This window comes from Ovis aries, chromosome 1 (genome assembly GCF_016772045.2).
Source record: "Ovis aries strain OAR_USU_Benz2616 breed Rambouillet chromosome 1, ARS-UI_Ramb_v3.0, whole genome shotgun sequence".
Classification (NCBI taxonomy): Eukaryota; Metazoa; Chordata; class Mammalia; order Artiodactyla; family Bovidae; genus Ovis; species Ovis aries.
Window position 1 is genome coordinate 240,020,968 of NC_056054.1, and position 19,788 is coordinate 240,040,755.

General features: G+C 37.4%; 1 protein-coding gene across 1 annotated transcript in view; it reads right to left on the minus strand.

The window, feature by feature from the left end:
- Positions 1–13,962: 13,962 nt before the first annotated feature.
- CPA3 (carboxypeptidase A3) overlaps positions 13,963–19,788 on the minus strand; it is a 32,396-nt gene continuing 26,570 nt past the window's right edge. Inside the window, exon 11 of the mRNA XM_004003271.5 lies at positions 13,963–14,548. Within this exon, the coding sequence (XP_004003320.2) occupies positions 14,361–14,548 (188 nt within the window). The 3' untranslated portion in view covers positions 13,963–14,360. The remainder of the gene's footprint in view (positions 14,549–19,788) is intronic.

Sequence of the window (19,788 nt, forward strand, 5' to 3'; positions counted from 1 at the left end):
CAGTTAGTCCAGGGTGGGTGTGGTGCTGAGAGTCTGCATTTTTAACAAGCTCCTAGGCGATGCTAAGGCTACTGGTCTGAGGACTACACTGAGTAGGAAGTGTTCAGTCTGCACATTTCAAAATTTTTTCTGCTAGGATTTGAATGCCAGTTGTTCCATTTTTTAGTTCTGTGACTTTGAGTAGGGCATTCAGCTGCTCTGTCTCTCAATTTTGGCATCTGTCAAAATGGGAGTAATTAAAATGGTATTTAGCTCTAAGGGTTCACTTAAAGAACAACGGTTACAGTTCATGTAAAGGAGTTAACACCTAATAGCAAAATGATAACTACTGATAAATATCGATAGAAATATTATCTGGTGAAATGTTTCTCAAGAATTGGAGGGGCAGAGGAAGGCATCCTAATATTTATTTACTTTTGCCTGAGAAGTGTTTCAGTGCCCAACTGTTGCAGTTTTCCCAGAACAGTCTTGGTTTTAGCACTGTAAGGCTCATATCCCAGGAAACGTCTTTCTTTTGAGCAAATAAGAGCAATTGATCACCCATGGTTCAGACGGTAAAGAATCTGCCCGTAGTATGAGAGGCTGGGTTTGATCCCTGGGTTGGGAAGATCCCCTGGAGAAGAGAATGGCTACCCACCCCAGTATTATTGCCTGGAGAATTCCATGGACAGAGGAGTCTGGCAGGCTATAGTCCATGATGCCACAAAGAGTTGGACATGACTGAGCAACTAACACTTTCACATGCTTTATATACTTATTTGAAATCTTCACAGTAACTTCATAACAGGTGAAACCTCTCTTCAGACCTGCCATTGAGTCCTTCTTCAGAGTCCTTCTATGTTCCATTACATCTGTTGTATGCTCAAATGTTCCTGAATTATTAGTCTTTCAAAATGTTCCTGTATTATTAGTCTTTCATACTTTCAAAATGTATGTAAGAAGCCTATTTGGTTTAGAATAAGATAAAGGAATAAAAGATCTTTAACTTCTGTGAGGTTATTTTAATAAAAAAAACCCAGTAAGTAGTAAATAAGAACACATTAGACATGCCAGAATCATGAGGCTACCCTGCTCCCCAGTCTGAGGAAAGGTGACTCATCTCAGAACCTTGCTTTTTGTAGACCAAATGAAATGGACAGTTGGGTTAAGATGAAACTTAGAGGCAGAATATTTAAATAATCCTGGGAGAGGGTAGATGTTTGAGGAAGTAGCTAGGGAAAATCTGATTTTATTCCTTTTTTTCTTCCTGACCCTTTTTTCCTAGTCTTCTGTAAAAATGACCAGACATGTATTCCTTATCTTTCTTCGTTTCTCTGTCTTTGTAAAAGATTAATTGGAGCAGATTCAATTGAGCTTTGTCCAGTGGCAACATCAAGAGATGCCCGGGCGTAAGAAAGCCCTCAGATTATCCCATCGTCCTGTCTGAGCTTTTTCTGTAACAACCAAAGAACCATGTCAGTTGGAGTCCTCCCCGTAGTCTTCCCTGAAACAAATGCTGTTAACTCCGAAAAGACTTCTGCAGATACTGAGCATAGAATTTGCTCAGTTTTACTGTTAAGAAAGCTACTGTCATTGCTGAAGGAATTTTTAACTCTAAACCAAACCAGTTTTCCTCAGTTGAATGTAGCCACAGTGAACCTGGGCCTTGGCAGAAGTCTTATTTTTATGTTCTAAAAATGGATTTGGCCACGACTTTAACATAAAAGCTTTTAAACATTTAAAAATTGAATACATTAATAAATAAAAATATGTGATATAAATAATAAAAATAAAGTGATGCCAGTTATCTTAAAATCTGTAGAATCAATGAAATTTCAAAGGAAGGACTCTTTACTATACATATCTATTTATGTATATTTTAAACTGTTTTAGTGTGTAATGGATTTGAAACATGTAAATCTTTGTTCAAACACTTATTTACAAATATTTTTTTGGAAAGATAGAAAGTGAAATGAAAATATTTCCCCCATTTCAACTATTTGATTTGTCTACAATTTTAATTGGAGATAAGACGTGTGAGTAAATTACTTTTTGTAAATAAACTGCACATGTCAGTAAAGATCACTATAATTATTGAGAAAAACAGTCATTGAAAGATGAGTTATTTTTATTGTAGAACATTTATAATTACCCTATATCAGTGTTTTTCAAAGTGTGATTCCTGGGCCAGCAGCATCAGCATTATCTAGAAATTTGTTAAAAGTGAGAATTATTGTGTTCCACCCAGATCTAGTTTCAGAAACTGTGGAGGAGGGGCCCAGCAGTCTGTCCTTTAAACTTCTTAGGTGGTTTCAGTACAGGTTCAAGTCTAAACCATTTAGAAGAGTGTCTGATGGGTCATTAAGATGATATACCTTTGGCAAGGTTCAAGAATTAGAACCTAAATTGATGACTCACAAATTAGACAACCTCTTTCTCTCTCTGCCTTCTAGGAACATGATAACCATGGGACAGTGTGGTCTAAGAGAAAGAATTTGAATTTTAAGTATGAAGGTCTAGTTTTAAGTGACAACTTTTTGTATGCAAGTCACTTAAATACTTTGAGCCACGGTTTCTAATTTCTAATACATAAAATGGGATAATCCTAGCTTCTTCCCAACTCAGTCTCATAGAGGAGTTGTGATCAAATGCAGACATGCAAGTGAGGGCAATTTTTAAATTATCCAATGCTATGCAAATGTTACTTCTCATATGATCATTACTGCCAGTATGATTACAATACCCCAGATTTTTCCTTCTCACCTTCCCCCTCTTTGCCCCATTAAATTTGATTGCTCTTGAAATTTGTTTTGCAAAGCAGAGATTAAAAAAAAAGAAATGGGAGACTTTTCAAATTAGAAAAGAAACCAGCGTACTTGCAGTTTCTTTTATATATGAAATGATACATATGGATTTTTTTCTTTGTTTCATGAACAGTCTTTTAAGCCTTTAATCCACAAGGTAAAATGAATCAGTAACACCCTTCAGTAATACCATGGCAATAATAATGCATTTGGAACGTTAACTGTCAAATTTCCCTCACATATTTCAAAAATTGTTTTACATTTTTCTGGTTTAACCTCTCTTGACACCAGTGAACTTAAGGCTTGTAATTGAAGGATAAGTGAGCAAAAAAGCAGTTCAAGTGATAATATATCCATTTCAATTCCTATTTTCTGGACGGAGACCTTTTATGCTAAGTTCATGTGAGAGTACATTTTTATGACAAAATTATAACCCTCAAATAGATGTTACTCAGGCAGGGTGATATCTGTGCTGGTATAATGGATTTTGTGACAATGAAATGCAAGAAAGTCTCCCAAAAGCTTTGCCTAAGGTATTTCTGTCAGTAGCCTATATGCTGCCGAAATTTTCAAGATGCTATTATGACTCATTTTTACTCATTATAGAAAAGTGACTTGGTATTTTAATCATGAGATACAATTGTGTTGAAAAAAAGGAGAAAGAAGCATAAAGGATAGTCTGAAAAATTGCCATGTATTCATTAGCTGTACTATTTGGTAAATTTTGTTGCTTTTGAAATGGTTTTACACAATAAAACCCTCTGATTTAGAAGGTCGAATGTATTTGTTTATCCTAATTTGAGTTTCACTAATAATTTTCTATTTGTCACTAGTGGAATGGAAATAAGGCATCCTTTGCAACAAGAGGTAATCTGAATTTAAATTATCCAAGTTCTTTCTTCCCGGAGTGGTAGAATACTGCTTCTTCTCTCTTTTCAGTGTTTTTTTTTTTTTCCTTTAGGGAAAGTATGTTAAGTTGTCTCATAATATTGTAACATGTGCAATTAAAAATGTCACAGCATCTATAAGGACCAAGTACTTTTGCTTTTTCTCCCTCTGGTTTTACTGAGATATAATTGACCTAACACTGTGTTAGCTTAAGACGTGCAGCCTGTTGATTTGATATATGCATATATTGTGAAATGATTACCACAATAGGTTAGTTAACACCTGTATCACTCACATAATTGCTATTTTTGTGATGAGAATGTTTAAGATGTACTCTCTTAGCTTTGAAGTATAGGATATAATTTCATTAACTGTTGTCACCATACTACATGTTAGATTTCTAGAAATTATTCATGTTATAGCTGAAAGCTTGTACTCTGACCAGTATTTCCCCATTCCCCAACCTCCCATGGCTAGCAACCATTCATTATTCTACTCTGTTTCTATGAGTTTGGCTTTTTATATTTCACATATAAGTGATATATATTATTTGCCCTTCTCTATCTGACTTATTTCACTTACCATAATGCTTTCAAGACCATACATGTTGTTACAAATGGCAGAATTTTCTCCTTTCTTATGGCTGAATAATACTATTCTTTATCCATTCATCTATAGCTCGACTCTTAGGTTGTTTCAGTTTCTTGGCTATTGTGAATAATGCTGATATGAACATAGGGGGTGCAAATATCTCTTTGAGATCCTGATTTCTTTTTCTTTGTGTCATGGTCTGGGTGCAGGTTGGAAAAGAGTTTCCAGACATGAGACAGAATGAGAGGGAAATAAAGTTTATATAGAGTGGGAGATGCTGTTAAAGCAGTGAGCTAACTCAAGGGAGAACTGATGTTGAGAAGGGGTCCACTTTTATACCCAGGGTACAAGGAGTGGGATAAGGGTCTTATAGATCATTTGCTGATTGGATGAGGCACATATACTGGGTGGGGGTAAGAGTAAGGCAAATACCTTCTCTCTATAGGATAGGTTATACTGCTCAGTTCAGTTCACTCAGTCGTGTCCAACTCTTTGTGACCCCATGAATTGCAGCATACCAGGCTTCCATGTCCATCACCAACTCTTGGAGCTTGCTCAAACTCATGTCCATCGAGTCAGTGATGCCATCCAACCATCTCATTCTCTGTCGTCCCCTTCTCCTGCCTTCAATCTTTCCCAGCATCAGGATCTTTTCCAATGAGTCAGTTCTTCCCATCAGGTAGCCAAAGTATTGGAGTTTCAGCTTTAGCATCGGTCCTTCCAATGAATATTCAGGACTGATTTCCTTTAGGATAGACTGGTTAGATCTCCTTGCAGTCCAAGGGGCTCTCAGGAGTCTTCTCCAACACCACAGTTCAAATGCATCAATTCTTCTGTATTCAGCTTTCTTTATAGTCCAACTCTCACATTCATACATGACTACTAGAAAAACCATAGCTTTGACTAGATAGACCTTTGTTGCAAAATAATGTCTCTGCTTTTTAATATGCTGTCTAGTTTGGTCATAGCTTTTCTTCCAAGGAGCAAGAGTATTTTAGTTTCATGGCTTCAGTCACCATCTGCAGAGATTTTGGAGCCCCCTCAAATTAAAGTCTCTCATTGTTTCCATTGTTTCCCCATCTATTTGCCATGAAGTGATGGGACCAGATGCCATGATCTTAATTTTCTGAATGTTGAGTTTTAAGTCAACTTTTTCACTTTCCTCTTTCACTTTCATCAAGAGGCTCTTTAGTTCTTCTTTGCTTTCTGCCCTAAGGGTGGTGTCATCTGTGTATCTGAGGTTATTGATATTTCTCCAGGAGGATCTGAAATCCATTAACAGTTACAACATGAGGGAGGGAAGGATGATAAGCATCTTCTTCTGTTCCTGCATTCCAAGACTCTCCTTGGTTTTATCTGCTCTTTGGTCCTTGGGTCACCACATTTTGGATATGTACAGAGAAGGAGAGTCGTATGGTTGTTCTCTTTTTAAGATTTTTAGGAACCTCCATGTGCTTTCCATAGTTGCTGTACCAATATACATTCCTACAATAGAGTCCAAGAGTTCCCTTTTATTTGCATCCTTGCCAACACTTTGTTTTCTCTTGTCTTTTTTATATTGGCCATCCTAACAGGTGTGAAGTGATATCTCACTGTGATTTTGATTTGCGTTTCCCTCACGGTTAGTGTTCAGTTCAGTTCAGTTCAGTTCAATCGCTCAGTGGTGTCCGACTCTTTGCGACCCCATGAACCACAGCATGCCAGGCCTCCCTGTCGATCACCAGCTCCCGGCGTTCACCCAAACCCACATCCATCTAGTCAGTGATGCCATCCAGCCATCTCATCCTCTATCATCCCCTTCTCCTCCTGCCCCCAATCCCTCCCAGCATCAGAGTCTTTTCTAATGAGTCAACTCTTCACATGAGGTGGCCAAAGTACTGGATTGCTAAACACTAATGGAAATGTTGTCTTCTTCGGAAAGGTCTTTTCAGATCCTCTGCCCATTTTTTTATTCAATTCAGGTTTTTTTTTTTTTTTTTGCTATTGAGTTGTATAATTCTTTGTATATTTTGGATATTAACTTTTTATCAGATAGATGGTTTGTAAATATCTTCTCTATTTCCACAGGTTGCCTTTTCATTTTGTTGATTGTTTCTTTTGCTGCACAGAAGCCTTTTAGTTTGATGTAGCCCCACTTATTTATTTTTGCTTTTTTTGTTTATGTTTTAAATATCATATTCCAAAATCATCGCCAAGAGCAATCTCATGAAGCCTTTTACTTAAATTTTCTTCTAGTTTTATGGTTTTAGATTTTATGTTTCTGTCGTTAATCCATTTTGAGTAAAATGGTTTCCATCTGCATGGAATATCTTTTTCTATTCCTTCACTTTGAACCTGTGGGCGAACTTAAAGCTGAAGTGAGTTTCTTGTAGGCATCATATAGGTGAAAGTGAAAGTGAAACTTTTAGTTGCTCAGTTGTGTCCAACTCTTTGCGACCCCACGAACCTTAGCCCACCAGATTCCTCTGTCCATGGGATTCTCCAGGCAAGAATACTGGAGTGGGTAGCCATTCCCTTCTCCAAGGGATCTTCCCAATACAAGGATTGAACCCAGGTCTGCTGCATTGCAGGCAGATTCTTTGCTGTCTGAGCCGTTAAGGAAGCCCATCATATAGTTGGGTCTTGGTTTATTATTCATTCTATGTCTGTTGATTATATAATTTAATATAAAATTTTATTTATTTACATTCAGTTCAGTTCAAAGTAATTATTAATAGATAAGTAATTATGGTGCCAAATTAGTGCTTTCTGGCTCTGTTGTTCTTCCCTTGCTCTTTTTTTCCTCTCTTAATGTCTTCCTTTAGAATTGAGGACTTTCAATAGTGGTATGCTTTGAGTCCCATCTCTTTATCCTTTGTATATCTACTATAGGGTTTTGCTTTGTGATTACCATGAGGCTTACATAAATTACCTTGCAGTCTGTTTTACACTGATGACAACTTAACTTCAATTGCATACAAAAACTCTACCCTTTAATTCCCCACATTTTGTTTTTGATGTCACAGTTGACGTCTTTTATATTATATATTTATTAACAGTTTATTGAAGCTGTTATTTTTTTAAATACTTTTGTCTTTTAATCTTTATTACTAGAGTTAAATAGGTTAATATGCCACCATATTAAAGATAGCATTGTGAATTTGAGTGTATACTTGTCTTTGCCAGTATATTGTATATTTTCATATGTCTTCATGTTACTAATAGCGCCCTTTTATTTCAACTTGAAGAATTTCTTTCACCATTTCTTGTAACTCAAGTCTAGTGGTGATGGACTCTCAATTTTTATCTCAGGAAGTTTTTATTTCTCCTTCATTTCTGAAGGAAAACTTTTTTGGATAAAGTATTTGTGGTTGGCAGTATTTTTCTTTCAGCACATTGAATATATCATTCCAATTGATCCTGAACTGTAAGTTTTCTTTGAAGAAATTCACTAATAGACTTATGGGGATTCCCTTGTAAATAACAAGCTTTCCTCCTCTTGCTTCTTTTAAGCATCTGTGTTTGTCTTTAATATTTGACAGTTCTACTACAATGTATCTTGGAGAAGATTTTTTTCATTGAATTTGTTTGGGGACTTATGAGCTTCATGAACTAGAATGGGCAAATCTCTCCCCAGATTTTGAAGTTTCCAACCATTATTTCTTTAAAGAAGCTTTCTTTCTCTTTCTCCTTTTCTTTTCCTTCTGTGACTCTCTAATCTGCAGATTTCCTTTCTTAATGGTGTTTCATAATTCACATAAACATTCACTTTTCTTCTTAATTCTTCTCTGGTTGGATAAGCTCAAAGTTCTTTTCTTCTGTTCACAGATTCTTCTGCTTGATCCATTCTGATGTTGATGCTATCTATTGTATTTTTTCATTTTATTCATTAAATTCTTCAACTCCAGAATTTCTGCTAGACTCTTTTTTTTGTGTGTGTGTGATTTCTATCTCTGTTAAATGTCTCATTTTGTTTGTGTATTGTTTTCTCAGTTTCCCTGGATTATTTTGTATGTATTTTCTTATAGCTCATTGAGCTTCCTTTAAACAGATATTTTGAATTCTTTCTCAGGTAAATGGTAGATCTCCATGTTTTTGGGGTGAGTTAACAGACTGGTTCCAAATTGGAAAAGGAGTACGTCAAGGCTGTATATTGTCACCCTGCTTATTTAACTTATATGCAGAGTACATCATAAGAAACGCTGGGCTGGAAGAAGCACAAGCTGGAATCAAGACTACTGGGAGAAATATCAATAACCTCAGATATACAGATGACACCACCCTTATGGCAGAAAGTGAAGAGGAACTAAAAAGCCTCTTGATGAAAGTGAAAGAGGAGAGTGAAAAAGTTGGCTTAAAGCTCAACATGCAGAAAACGAAGATCATGGCATCTGGTCCCATCACTTCATGGGGAATAGATGGGGAAACAGTGAAAACAGTGTCAGACTTTATCTTTGGGGCTCCAAAATCACTGAAGATGGCGAGTGCAGCCATGAAATTAAAAGTCATTTACTCCTTAGAAGGAAAGTTATGAACAACCTAAGTGAAGTCGCTCAGTCGTGTCTGACTCTTTGCGACCTTGCGGACTGTAACCTATCAGGCTCCTCCGTCCATGGGATTCTCCAGGCAAGAATACTAGAATAGGTTGCCATTTCCTTCTCTAGGGAATCTTCCCAACCCAGGGATTGAACACGGGTCTCCTGCCTTGCAGGCAGATGCTTTAACCTCTGAGCCACCAGGGAAGCCCTGAACAACCTAGATAGCATATTAAAAAGCAGAGACATTACTTTGCCAACAAAGGTCTGTCTAGTTAAGGCTATGGTTTTTCCAGTGGTCATGTATGGATGTGAGAATTGGACTGTGAAGAAAGCTGAGCACCGAAGAATTGATACTTTTGAACTGTGATGTTGGAGAAGACTCTTGAGAGTCCCAGGATCTGCAAGGAGATCCAATCAGTTCATCCTAAAGGAGATCAGTCCTGGGTGTTCATTGGAAGGAATGATGCTGAAGCTGAAACTCCAGTACTTTGGCCACCTCATGCGAAGAGTTGACTCATTGGAAAAGACGCTGATGCTGGGAGGGATTGGGGGCAGGAGGAGAAGGAGATGACAGAGGATGAGATGGCTGGATGGCATCATGGACTGGAAGGACATGAGTTTGGGTGAACTCTGGGAGTTGGTGATGGACAGGAAAGTCTGGTGTGCTGCGATTCATGGGGTTGCAAAGAGTTGGACATGACTTAAGCGACTGAACTGAACTGAACTGAACTGGAATATTATTGTTTTCCTTTGGTGGTATCCTGTTTCCTTGACTTTCAATGTTCCTTGAAGTTGTATGTTGCTGTCTTCACATTTGAAGTAGCAGTCACTTCCTCCAGTCTTTACTGACTGATTTCAGGAGAGAAATAACTCTCCTTCAGTCCTGTTAAGAATTCTGAGACTTTCTTAGACTTTCTATAGCCTGCTCCATACTGTTTACTACCTCTTATGGCAGAATTTTTAAGCTTGTATATCTTCTCTTGATCCTGCAGTATACCATGCTGGGTGCTGACACCCTCCCTTTTACTTTCTCAAGAGAAGTGCTCAAGTTTAAGCTTGTGGTTTCTTTTTGGCCCACAGATTCAGACCTGCTTTGTTTTGAGTATGTGCTCATTATCTGCTAAAGTGTGTTTTCACTACTACTATTGGAAGCATACACAGGGAGCTGGCCGTGAGGTGTGTATATTTGTGTTTCTGTGTGTGTGTTTGTGAAGTGCTTGGAGTAGCTGTGCTGGTTGGGGAAATCTGTGGGCAGGATATCCCAGTGACTCATAGGTAAGCCTCCAGAATGGAATCTGTGATGTGGTTGGAATCATTCATGTCTCTTGGATGCTTTCTACTCCCAGCTGCTGTTCTAGCTGCTCACTGCTCCCAGCCGTGCAGCTCATGACTCAGTATGCTGGATGAGACCAGAGAGAAATGGGCCTCCAGGATAGTGTCCCACATAGCTGAGGGAGCCAGGTGCTCACTCACATACCCTCCTTTTCCTCTGTGGGATAAATCACAGGCCAAGAAGAGTTCTCTTAGACTGAGTTGTGGCACCTTTGGGAAAATTTGATGAGGGTAAAGTCAAACTATTCCTCTTCTCCTTTCCAATGTGTCTAATCTTGGATTTTTTTTTCCTCTGGTGGTATACTGAAGCTTCTCCACTGAACTCCTGGGCTTCCATAAAGTAAGTAGCTCATTGTTCAAGTCAGTATTCTATAGGGACTCCTGGTTTGTGGCCAAGAGGAGCTAGAGCCAGTTCATGGGCCATTCAGGGTCCACAACTGGTACTGGGGTCTGTATGTCTATTCACCTTGGGATAAGGAGCTGGATTCTGCATCTTTGTCCCTGGGATGGATGCCAAATTATTGTTGTTGAGGGGGATGTATTAGTGAGTATTTGGCCGTCTTGGTAATGTCACTCTCCATATATTACATTTGAACAAGCACCAGCTTAGGGTCAGAACAACTAGGGAAGCTGTAGGTGGCACTTCAGAGCAGGGAGATATTCAGGCCACCTATTATAACAAATGCATTGGCATGCTATAATTATTTTGTAAAATTTCAGGATATCTAATATAATTGTTTTTTATAATTGGAAATGTTTTATATTTTCAAGCTATCTAATATACATTTATGTATTTTTTCTGAATATTGTTTAAAAAAACAAAGGAGAAAATCAATGGTAACAAGTAACTACAAAAGAGATGTAAGTTAGTATACAAACTCTGAGATCCCAGGGCTGGAGTTAAGTTTTACTTTTATGTGTGCATGTATTTTTCAAATTGTTGGATTTTGTTTTCAGTTGTGCTGATAAACTTTTGAGGATCAATAACCCTTAAATCGGGCTTCCTTGGTGGCACAGCGGTAAAGACTCCTCCTGCAATGCAGGAGACACGAGTTCTGTCCTTAGGTTCGGAAGACCACCTGGAGGAGGAAATGGCAACCTGCTCTAGTATTGTTGTTTGGGAAATCCCATGGACAGAGGGGCCTGGCATGCTACAGTTCATGGAGTTGAAAAGAGTTGGACATGACTGAGCAACTGAGCACACAAACTCACATGTAGCAATTTATAAACTTGGGCAGTTTCTAGATGTTATTACTTATAGACAGTTGTATAAATGAGTATTCAACTGAGATTGTTTACTACTACTGCTTTTTATTATTTGTGTCCTGGGAAATTAGCATCAATTTAATACTACCATATTTCACTGTAGGTTTTTGGCATGGTCTCTTTTAGAAAAACTTTCATTTTTATTTTCTATGTTAAAGGCAAAAGGTTAGTTTATAGTACTGAGAACCACATGGTGAAATCAACAAATTCTCTGTCTTTGATCTTTTCCTATGTCTGCAGAAACCCAACACTCATCCATTTGAATGACCAGAATAATTTAAACACTTAGCAAGAACAAGTCAGCAGAACCTGAGAATAAAGAGAACTTGTACATTTTCAGTGAGCTCCTGCAAGTTTCTTTGGGAATTTCATCTAAAGAAAATCAAGCATAAATGTTTGTTTTAAGTGAGAAACAAACTCTTGTCAGTAAGTCTCATATTTATTTAGCCAGTGAGTACTTATGTAGCTATAGAATGTATCCAGTGTGTTGAGGGTGGGGAATATACTTCTATTATGGCTCTTTTTTTAAAAAAAGTTTATTTATTTATTTTTGATTACACACAGGCTTTCTCTAGTTGCAGTGAGTCGGGGCTACTCTCTTGGTGCACGGGCTTCTCATTGCAGAGGCTTCTCTTGTTGCAGAGCATGGGCTCTGGGGCACAACGGGCTCAGCAGTTGCAGTTCTTGGGCTTAGTTGCCCAGAAGCTTGTGGGATCTTCCTGGACCAGGGATCAAACTTGAGTCCCCTCCATAAGCAGGTGGATTCTTAACCACTGAACTACCAGGGAAGTCCCTGATGTGGCATTTTAAAATCAGTTTGAAGTCATAATGCCCATTGGAAACTAAAATTTATTTGCACTACTGAAAATAATCAGTTAGATATTTCAGTTTCTCTTGCAATGAAGACATATGTCTCGGCTACTAGATCATTGCCATAAAATTGTTCAAAATATAAAACAATGTTTCTTGAGTGAATTTGGTGGTATGAACACTAGAATAGGAATGATACTTTAGCAGATTTTTTGTGAGACATTGTCCAGAATACTTTAAGAGACAGCTCTACTTGTAACTTGGATACTCAGTCATTTTACTGATAAATGAGAAATGACAAGGGAAGAATCAACTACTGACTACTCAAACTTTTTCATAAATACAATGAAATTTTAGTTTTTAAATTTTATTGTAGGTATTTTCTTCACATATTTATTTTCACAATTCACATGAAGTCAAGCAAATATCTAAGATATCATCCAAAAGGTATTTAATTAAGATATGAACGATCTTGTAAGGAATTTTTAGTTTTTGTCACTCAAATGCTTTCTGATTGAGAAAAGAAATATTAAGCTATATAAAGGCTCAAATAAAATGGTGAGTAAAACTTTAGTGCCTTTTATAAACTGGGTGAACACTGGATGATATTCAACAATTGGGATTATCTCTCTTATCTCTACTACCTAAAGGCCTAATGGAATTAGAAATATTTTATGTACATTTTAAGATTATGATTTCTTTCAGTCCTTTATCAGCTGAGTAAGTGTGAATGAGTGTATAATTCTCATATGGCAAATTTAATGGAACACATTTACATTCCTGTGTTCTGAGCCCGTTTTGAATGCTAAATATTTAGGTATAGATATTAAATTTTTAATAAAGGACAATTTAGTCATATAATCAGGGCTTTATGTTTTATCTTTTTTTGCCTCTGTCGCATTTTCCTCCTCTATCTGTAGAGCAATTTTATTAGTTTTATATAGGTTTCCCTATATAGGTTTTAGACAATTTTGCATGGGAAACTTTTACCTACCTTCTAACTATCAGATATACCATCACCTTATAGATTTAATGACACTCTTTCTTTTGTGGGGCCTTAAAGGAGCCATAAGGAATGTCCCAGATTATTTGTTAACATGGTTTCTCAGAATCTTTTAAGATCCTCTAAATTTTTATACAGATTGTCTTGAGAATTTTTTAGAAAGTCAAGGAACTCTCTACTTAAATCTCCCTCAAATTCTCGTCAATCATCTCTTTCTGAATTTTCAGAATGTGGATACCAGTGTTATCATATGATGAGATATAGAAGAATAAAGTTAGGGAAAAGGTATTCTGTAGCACTATCTTAAGCAATACGGTTATAGACGTATAAAGGTAATAAGTTACTCCGATTGACCTTAGTCGACATGACTTTCTCTTTCCAATTTGTACTATATTAGGGATTGCAGCTGATCAGACGTTCTGGCTGTGTCTGAAACTGCCAAGAGGTGTTCTTGCAGGTAATTCCTCTGATTATGACACTTTAAACTGTTTTGAATTTAATATACATTGATTAGAATGTTGATAAGAACTGGATTGGTTGTTTAAGGCACTGAGATTCATTTCCAAATAAACTACTTTATTTCCTTCTAGAACATCCTTTTGCTATTGTGAAGATATAAACATGGTCTGCTTGTATTAAATATATGCAGGCAAAATGTTTTTAAAAATTGAAGATATTCTTCTGTGTTAACAGAATGCATATAAAGAATTAATGGATGATTATTAATACTAATAGAGGAAAGTAGAGAACATAATTTGTAAAAAACAGAAGGTAAGTTTTAGAATATGATTTATTTTTAAGTTTTAGAGTATGATTTATTTTTATTATATTGGAACATGAAATGATGAAGCCACATGGTGACAGTGGTTCTGAAGAAAGTGAAGGTTCTCATTTTCGTCTCATGACCCAGAGTCTACTACCTTTCAAAATACTCAAAATAATGCTTTATGCTGTATTACAGCTTAACTTGGTTAAACTTTCACCTAAAGCTATTAGTTAGGATGTTATGGAGAGTAAATAAGAGCAAAAAGAAATAACATAGGACTTAAGTGAGCAAGAAAGGACCTGTTCAGGTGATGTGGAAACCAATCTAGGTATAAGCAAAGACTTGGCTTTCTAGTGAAAGGCATGGGAAGAATTAACTGGTTTATTCCAAACAGAGGCAATTCTTTATGAAGTATGCTTGAGGATATACTTGACAATAAATTTGACAGCAGGCATGGTCTCTTTACATGTTGACTTTATCTGAGATTCTGGAAGGAGAAAACCAAATCTTTCTTTATCTCGGAGCTCAAAGGCAAATGTGTGTTTGATGCCCAGGTTGTAAGCCCAGTCTAAAGAAGAACCTGATGTTGGGTCTGTAAAACATAAGCAGTAAATATTTAATTAGAAACAAATGTTAACATGTTTTTGAAAAAGAAATTCACTGGTGTAAAATTAGCAATGAAAAATAATTATATGTATAATTAATTGCAGTAATGAATGAGAGTAGTGGTCTGCATAGCATAGTGCGTGGCTGTGTGTTCAGTTGTGTCCAACTCTTTGCGACCCTGTGGACTATAGCCCGCCAGGCTGCTCTGTGCAGGAGGTTGCAGTGCTGAGCAAAAAATTATCATGGCTTTAGAATCCACCACATGCTTTAAATATGTGCTGTATATTCAGAATTACATTTTGCTTGGATCATTTTGAGTCTAAATTGAGTCTGTCTTCTAGGTGCATGTTGTCATAGATGGAGGTGGTCTGAGCAAATGCAAGCAGTTAAGGAGACTAACTCCGGAGTGGGTGGGTCACTGAAAACCCACTAGGGAGGACAATGCATATGGGATTTGAGAAATTAGATTCCTTCTAATAGTTCAGGTCTGTTTCATTTATGTTGCTAGGATAAAATATTTCATAGTTAGGAGAAAGTTTAAATCAGTTATTTTAATGATGTGTTTAATCCCCCTAATCCAACATTCCCATGTCAGTTTTCGTGAAATTTTACTAAGAATATTATTTGTTAAAAAGACCAGAAATATAAATATCTAGAGGTTATATACAAGCTTTCTATAAGTGTATATAAATATTATAAATACATTTTTATACATTTTGACTTACATAATAGAAAAAAATATATTTTTTGTATATAAAAAGATATATATACTATATATATATATATATATATATATATATTTCTATAACAATCTTCCCTGGTGGCTCAGAAGTTAAAGCATCTGCCTGGAATGAGGGAGACCCGGGTTCGACCCCTGGGTCAGGAAGATCCCCTGGAGAAGGAAATGGCAACCCACTCCAGTACTCTTGCCTGGAGAATGCTATGGAGGGAGGAACCTGGTAGGCTACAGTCCATGGGGTCGCAAACAGTTGGACACGACTGAGCAACTTCACTTTCACTTTCTTTGTATATAAAATTACTTAACTGATACTAACGTTTTAGATTTGAAAGATAAGAATTCAAAGTTGTGATGAAGAATTAGAGAAAGAATATTTTGTTAGAGAGATAGGGTTGGCTTTAAAGTTATTCAATATGTATTTACCAAACCTTTAATATGTGCAATGCACTTTACTGGGAACTGTAGAGGGTGGGTAGTACAGGGTATGGAGATGAAGAAGATACTATTGGTGTGTTTGGAACTTAGAGTTGGTGGGGAAAGAAGTCAAACATGCAAATCAGTAGGAAAATTCCATAGACGGAGGACCCTGGTGGGCTGCAGTCCATGGGGTCGCTAAGAGTCGGACACGACTGAGTGACTTCACTTTCACTTTTCCCTTTCATGCATTGGAGAAGGAAATGGCAACCCACTTTAGTGTTCTTGCCTGGAGAATTCCAGGGACGGCGTAGCCTGGTGGGCTGCGTCTATAGGGTTGAACAGAGTCAGATACGACTGCAGCAACTTAGCAGCAGCGGCAGCAGCAGAGATGTGGCAGACTATTAAAGAATCATAGGAAAGGTACAGTATCTTGTAAAGATTCAGAGGAGGAAAGAGATTAGGCCTGGTGAAGGGGATGACATTTCATGCTCAACACCTGCTGAAATACCACTTTCATGATGGAGATTGTATTTGGAGAGAGCCTTGAAGAAAGTCTAGCATTTTTCCAGATGGGGATTGAAGAAAGGCATTCTAGCCAGTGAACCACAAGGATGGAAAGCATGGAAGGGTTTAGGGACCAGTGAGTTCCAGCTGGCCTAGAAAATGGAACAGCAAGAATTTGTGGGCAAAGTTCAGAAAGCCTGGTAAGTCAGGAAAAATGTTTTGTTTGGAAACCAGTTATAGCCATTTCAGTGCTGTACTTCCAACGGCACTGGAAAGAGACCAGTTAGGAGGTATTATGGAGTGAAACCTGAACTAGCATTGAGTCATCACACAGGGAACAGAATTGGTGGGGCTTGTTGTAAGAAAAGCTGGAATGGGAGAATCACAGAATTTGAAGAAAATGATAGATATTTCAATCTGGGTAGCTTGAAAAAAACCCACATGCTATTAACAGGAACAGAAATTCAGAGAGAGCAGTGATGGGGAAAAGAAAGGGTAAAGCAAGGAAGACAAAAGGAGGTGTTTAGCATCAGTCAGGGGATAGTTTCCTCCTACTAGGATCTGGGAACTGGTGGCAGAACACTGGGAGCTGTGTGGCCTGAAACAGCCGGAGAAATACTATTGGATGTCCAGCCTTGATAAAATGCAAGAACCTTGTGTAGCCCTGGGGTAGGAGGTAGGGGGAACTCCTGGGCGGGGCTTATGCAGGATCTCTGAGGCAATAGTTGGCTTTGCGTGCTTTTCCCCCTCAGTTCTGTGCACAGCACCTGCCAAATACACAGTGTTTGACGCGGGAGGATATGTGAAGCCTTGCTTCTGCATTGACATGTGAGTTGGAAAGTTTGGGAAGTTGATGAAAGCCAGGGGTTACTGCCACCTTTCTCTGATTTACTGTGCCTTAAAGGAAGGTGTCTGGGAAAATGGATTTGGAAATTAACTAGCAGAAGCATCCTAGGTGAAATTGGCTTACACACACTTGTTCAGGGTCATTATGTCTTCTTGGTGGATTGATCCTTTTATCATTAATGTTCTTTGTTTCTATCAAATTTCTTTGTTCTGAAATTTATTTTATTTGATGTATAGTATAGCACTCCTTCTTTGGGTAATGTTTGCGTGATATATCATTTTTCAGCCTTTTGGTTTCAGCCTATGTTATATATGATGCGGGTTTCTTGTAGCCAATGTATTGTTGTATTTTTCTGAACCCACTCCGCCAATTTCAGCCTTTTAATTCATATATGTAGGTAAATTATTGATATAACTTAAATCTACCATCTTACTATTTGATTTTTATTTGATCCCTCCATTTTTTATTCCTCTATTTCTTTTATTTCCTTATTCTTGGTTACATGAATATTTTTAAGATTCCATTTTGATGTATTTATAATATTGGTTTTGAGTGTATCAGTTTGTATACTTTTCTTAGTGGTTGTTCTATGTATTACAATATGTACACATAATTTATCACAATCTACTGGTATCAGTGTTTTAGCATGTCACGTGATATACAGAAACCCTATTTGCCTTTAGATTCTTTCCCCCTTCCCACTTTTAAAATACAATTGTCTCAATTACTTCTCTACATATATTAAACTTCACATCAGATGGAGTTATATTGATTCAACTATCATAAGGAGAAAGATAGTCTATTTATCCTTCATTCATTCCCTAATCTGTTGTTTTTCTTTCCTTTCCACAGTTTCAGGCCTTTTGTTATTATTTATTTCTTATTTGGAGAGCTTTCCCTACCCATCTTTAAAGTGTAGGTCTGCAGGTAACACATTCTCTTGGTTTTCCTTTGAGAATGTCTGTATTTCCTCTTTATTTCTGAAGGATGTCTTTGCTGAATATAGAATTTATGATCGATAGTTCTTTTAGCACTTGAAAAATGTTATCCGTTCCTTTTGACCTTCTAGGTTTCAAATGAGAAATCTGCTGTCATTTGAATTGTTTCTCCCCCTTAGATTATTTCTGTTTCACTGCTTTCAAGAGCTTTTATTTTGTCTTTAGTTTTCAGTACTTTCCTTACCGTGTGGCTTGATGTGAGTTTCTTTGAACTTATTCTGTTTGTGGTTCAGTCATTTCTCAAGTATGTTGGTATATGTGTTTATGAAATTTAGGAAATTTCAGTCTTTATTTCCTCAAATAATTTGTCCAACTTTTTCTTTCTCCTCTCCTTCTGATAACTGATGACATGAATGCTTGATCATTTGTTATTATGCCGCAGGTCCCTTAGGCTTTGTTTATTTTTTTTACAACTTGTTTTCTCTCTTCAGATTTGTTAAGTTCTACTGTTCTGTCTTCAAGTTAACTGATTCTTCTCTCCATCATATTCATTCTGCTATTGATCCTCTCCAGTGAGTTGTTAAAATTTAAGTTATTGTGTTTTTCAGTTTTGTAATTTCTATTTGCTTCTTTGCATTTCTTTGATGAGATTTTCTATGTTATCATTTGTTTCATGGCTATCTGTAACTGCTCGTTGAAGCATTTTTCTGATAATGATTTTGAAATTCTTGTCAGATAATTCTAACACTGAAATCATCTCAGTGTTGGCATCTGTTGATTGTCTTTTTTCATTCGAGCTGTGATTTTTTTTCATTTTTGTCAGGATAAGTGATTTTTGACTGTATCTTAGACACTTTGGCTACTATGTCAAATCTTAATGGAAATCTATTTTAGCAGGCAGTCACCCTTTTTAGGTTTAGCATACAGGCTCTATTCTTCTTTAGTGACTTCTGGTTCCAGTGTTAATATAGTTTTCAGAGCCTTTGACTTGCTGTTTTCATCTTGTTGGTTCCTCTGATGCTGCTGGGCTCCCACTGATCCCTATAGGTAACTGCTGCATGAGTGAAAGGTGATCTCTTGGCTGGGCATCTGAAGCCTCTAGGTGGCAAATGCAGGCTCCATCCTGTGAGGGTAGAGAGCACTTCCCTCTCCAGGAAAGAATAAGAAAGCGGGAAACCTGAAGAGAGAACCTGGTGAAATACCTGAGTGATATCTATTTTGGGAAAATAGCTGCTTTGGAGGCAGTCAGCAGAGACAGAGTAGAAAAGAAGAAGGAAGAGGCAAACCAGGTGAGTTTGGTGTCAAGGAAGCCAAGGGAGTGGCAAGAATGGTATAGCAACAAGGTCCAGTGTTGCAGGGAGGTTTTGGAGCATGTTAGCTAAGATAAATACACTAGCTTTAGTGATCAAGAAGGCTGCCATTTTCAGCTAGGGTTGAGTTTAAGTTCATTAGAAAAAAAGAACATAAAGGTAAGAGGTCTATAGCAATGGAGGTAGGGAAGATAGGGGTTGTATCTTGCATGATGATTTAGAGTGTGTTACCACTGCTACTCCTAAGTCACTTCAGTCGTGTCCGACTCTGTGTGACCCTACAGACAGCAGCCCACCAGGCCTCCCCCATCCCTGGGATTCTCCAGGCAAGAACACTGGAGTGGGTTGCCATTTCCTTCTCCAATGCATGCTAGACATTTCAATAAATGTGGCCAATTTCTAGCTGTACCAGCCTCCCATTTGCAGTTAAGTAAACTGCTCTTGATTTCAGAGTTAAAGAATATGGATATT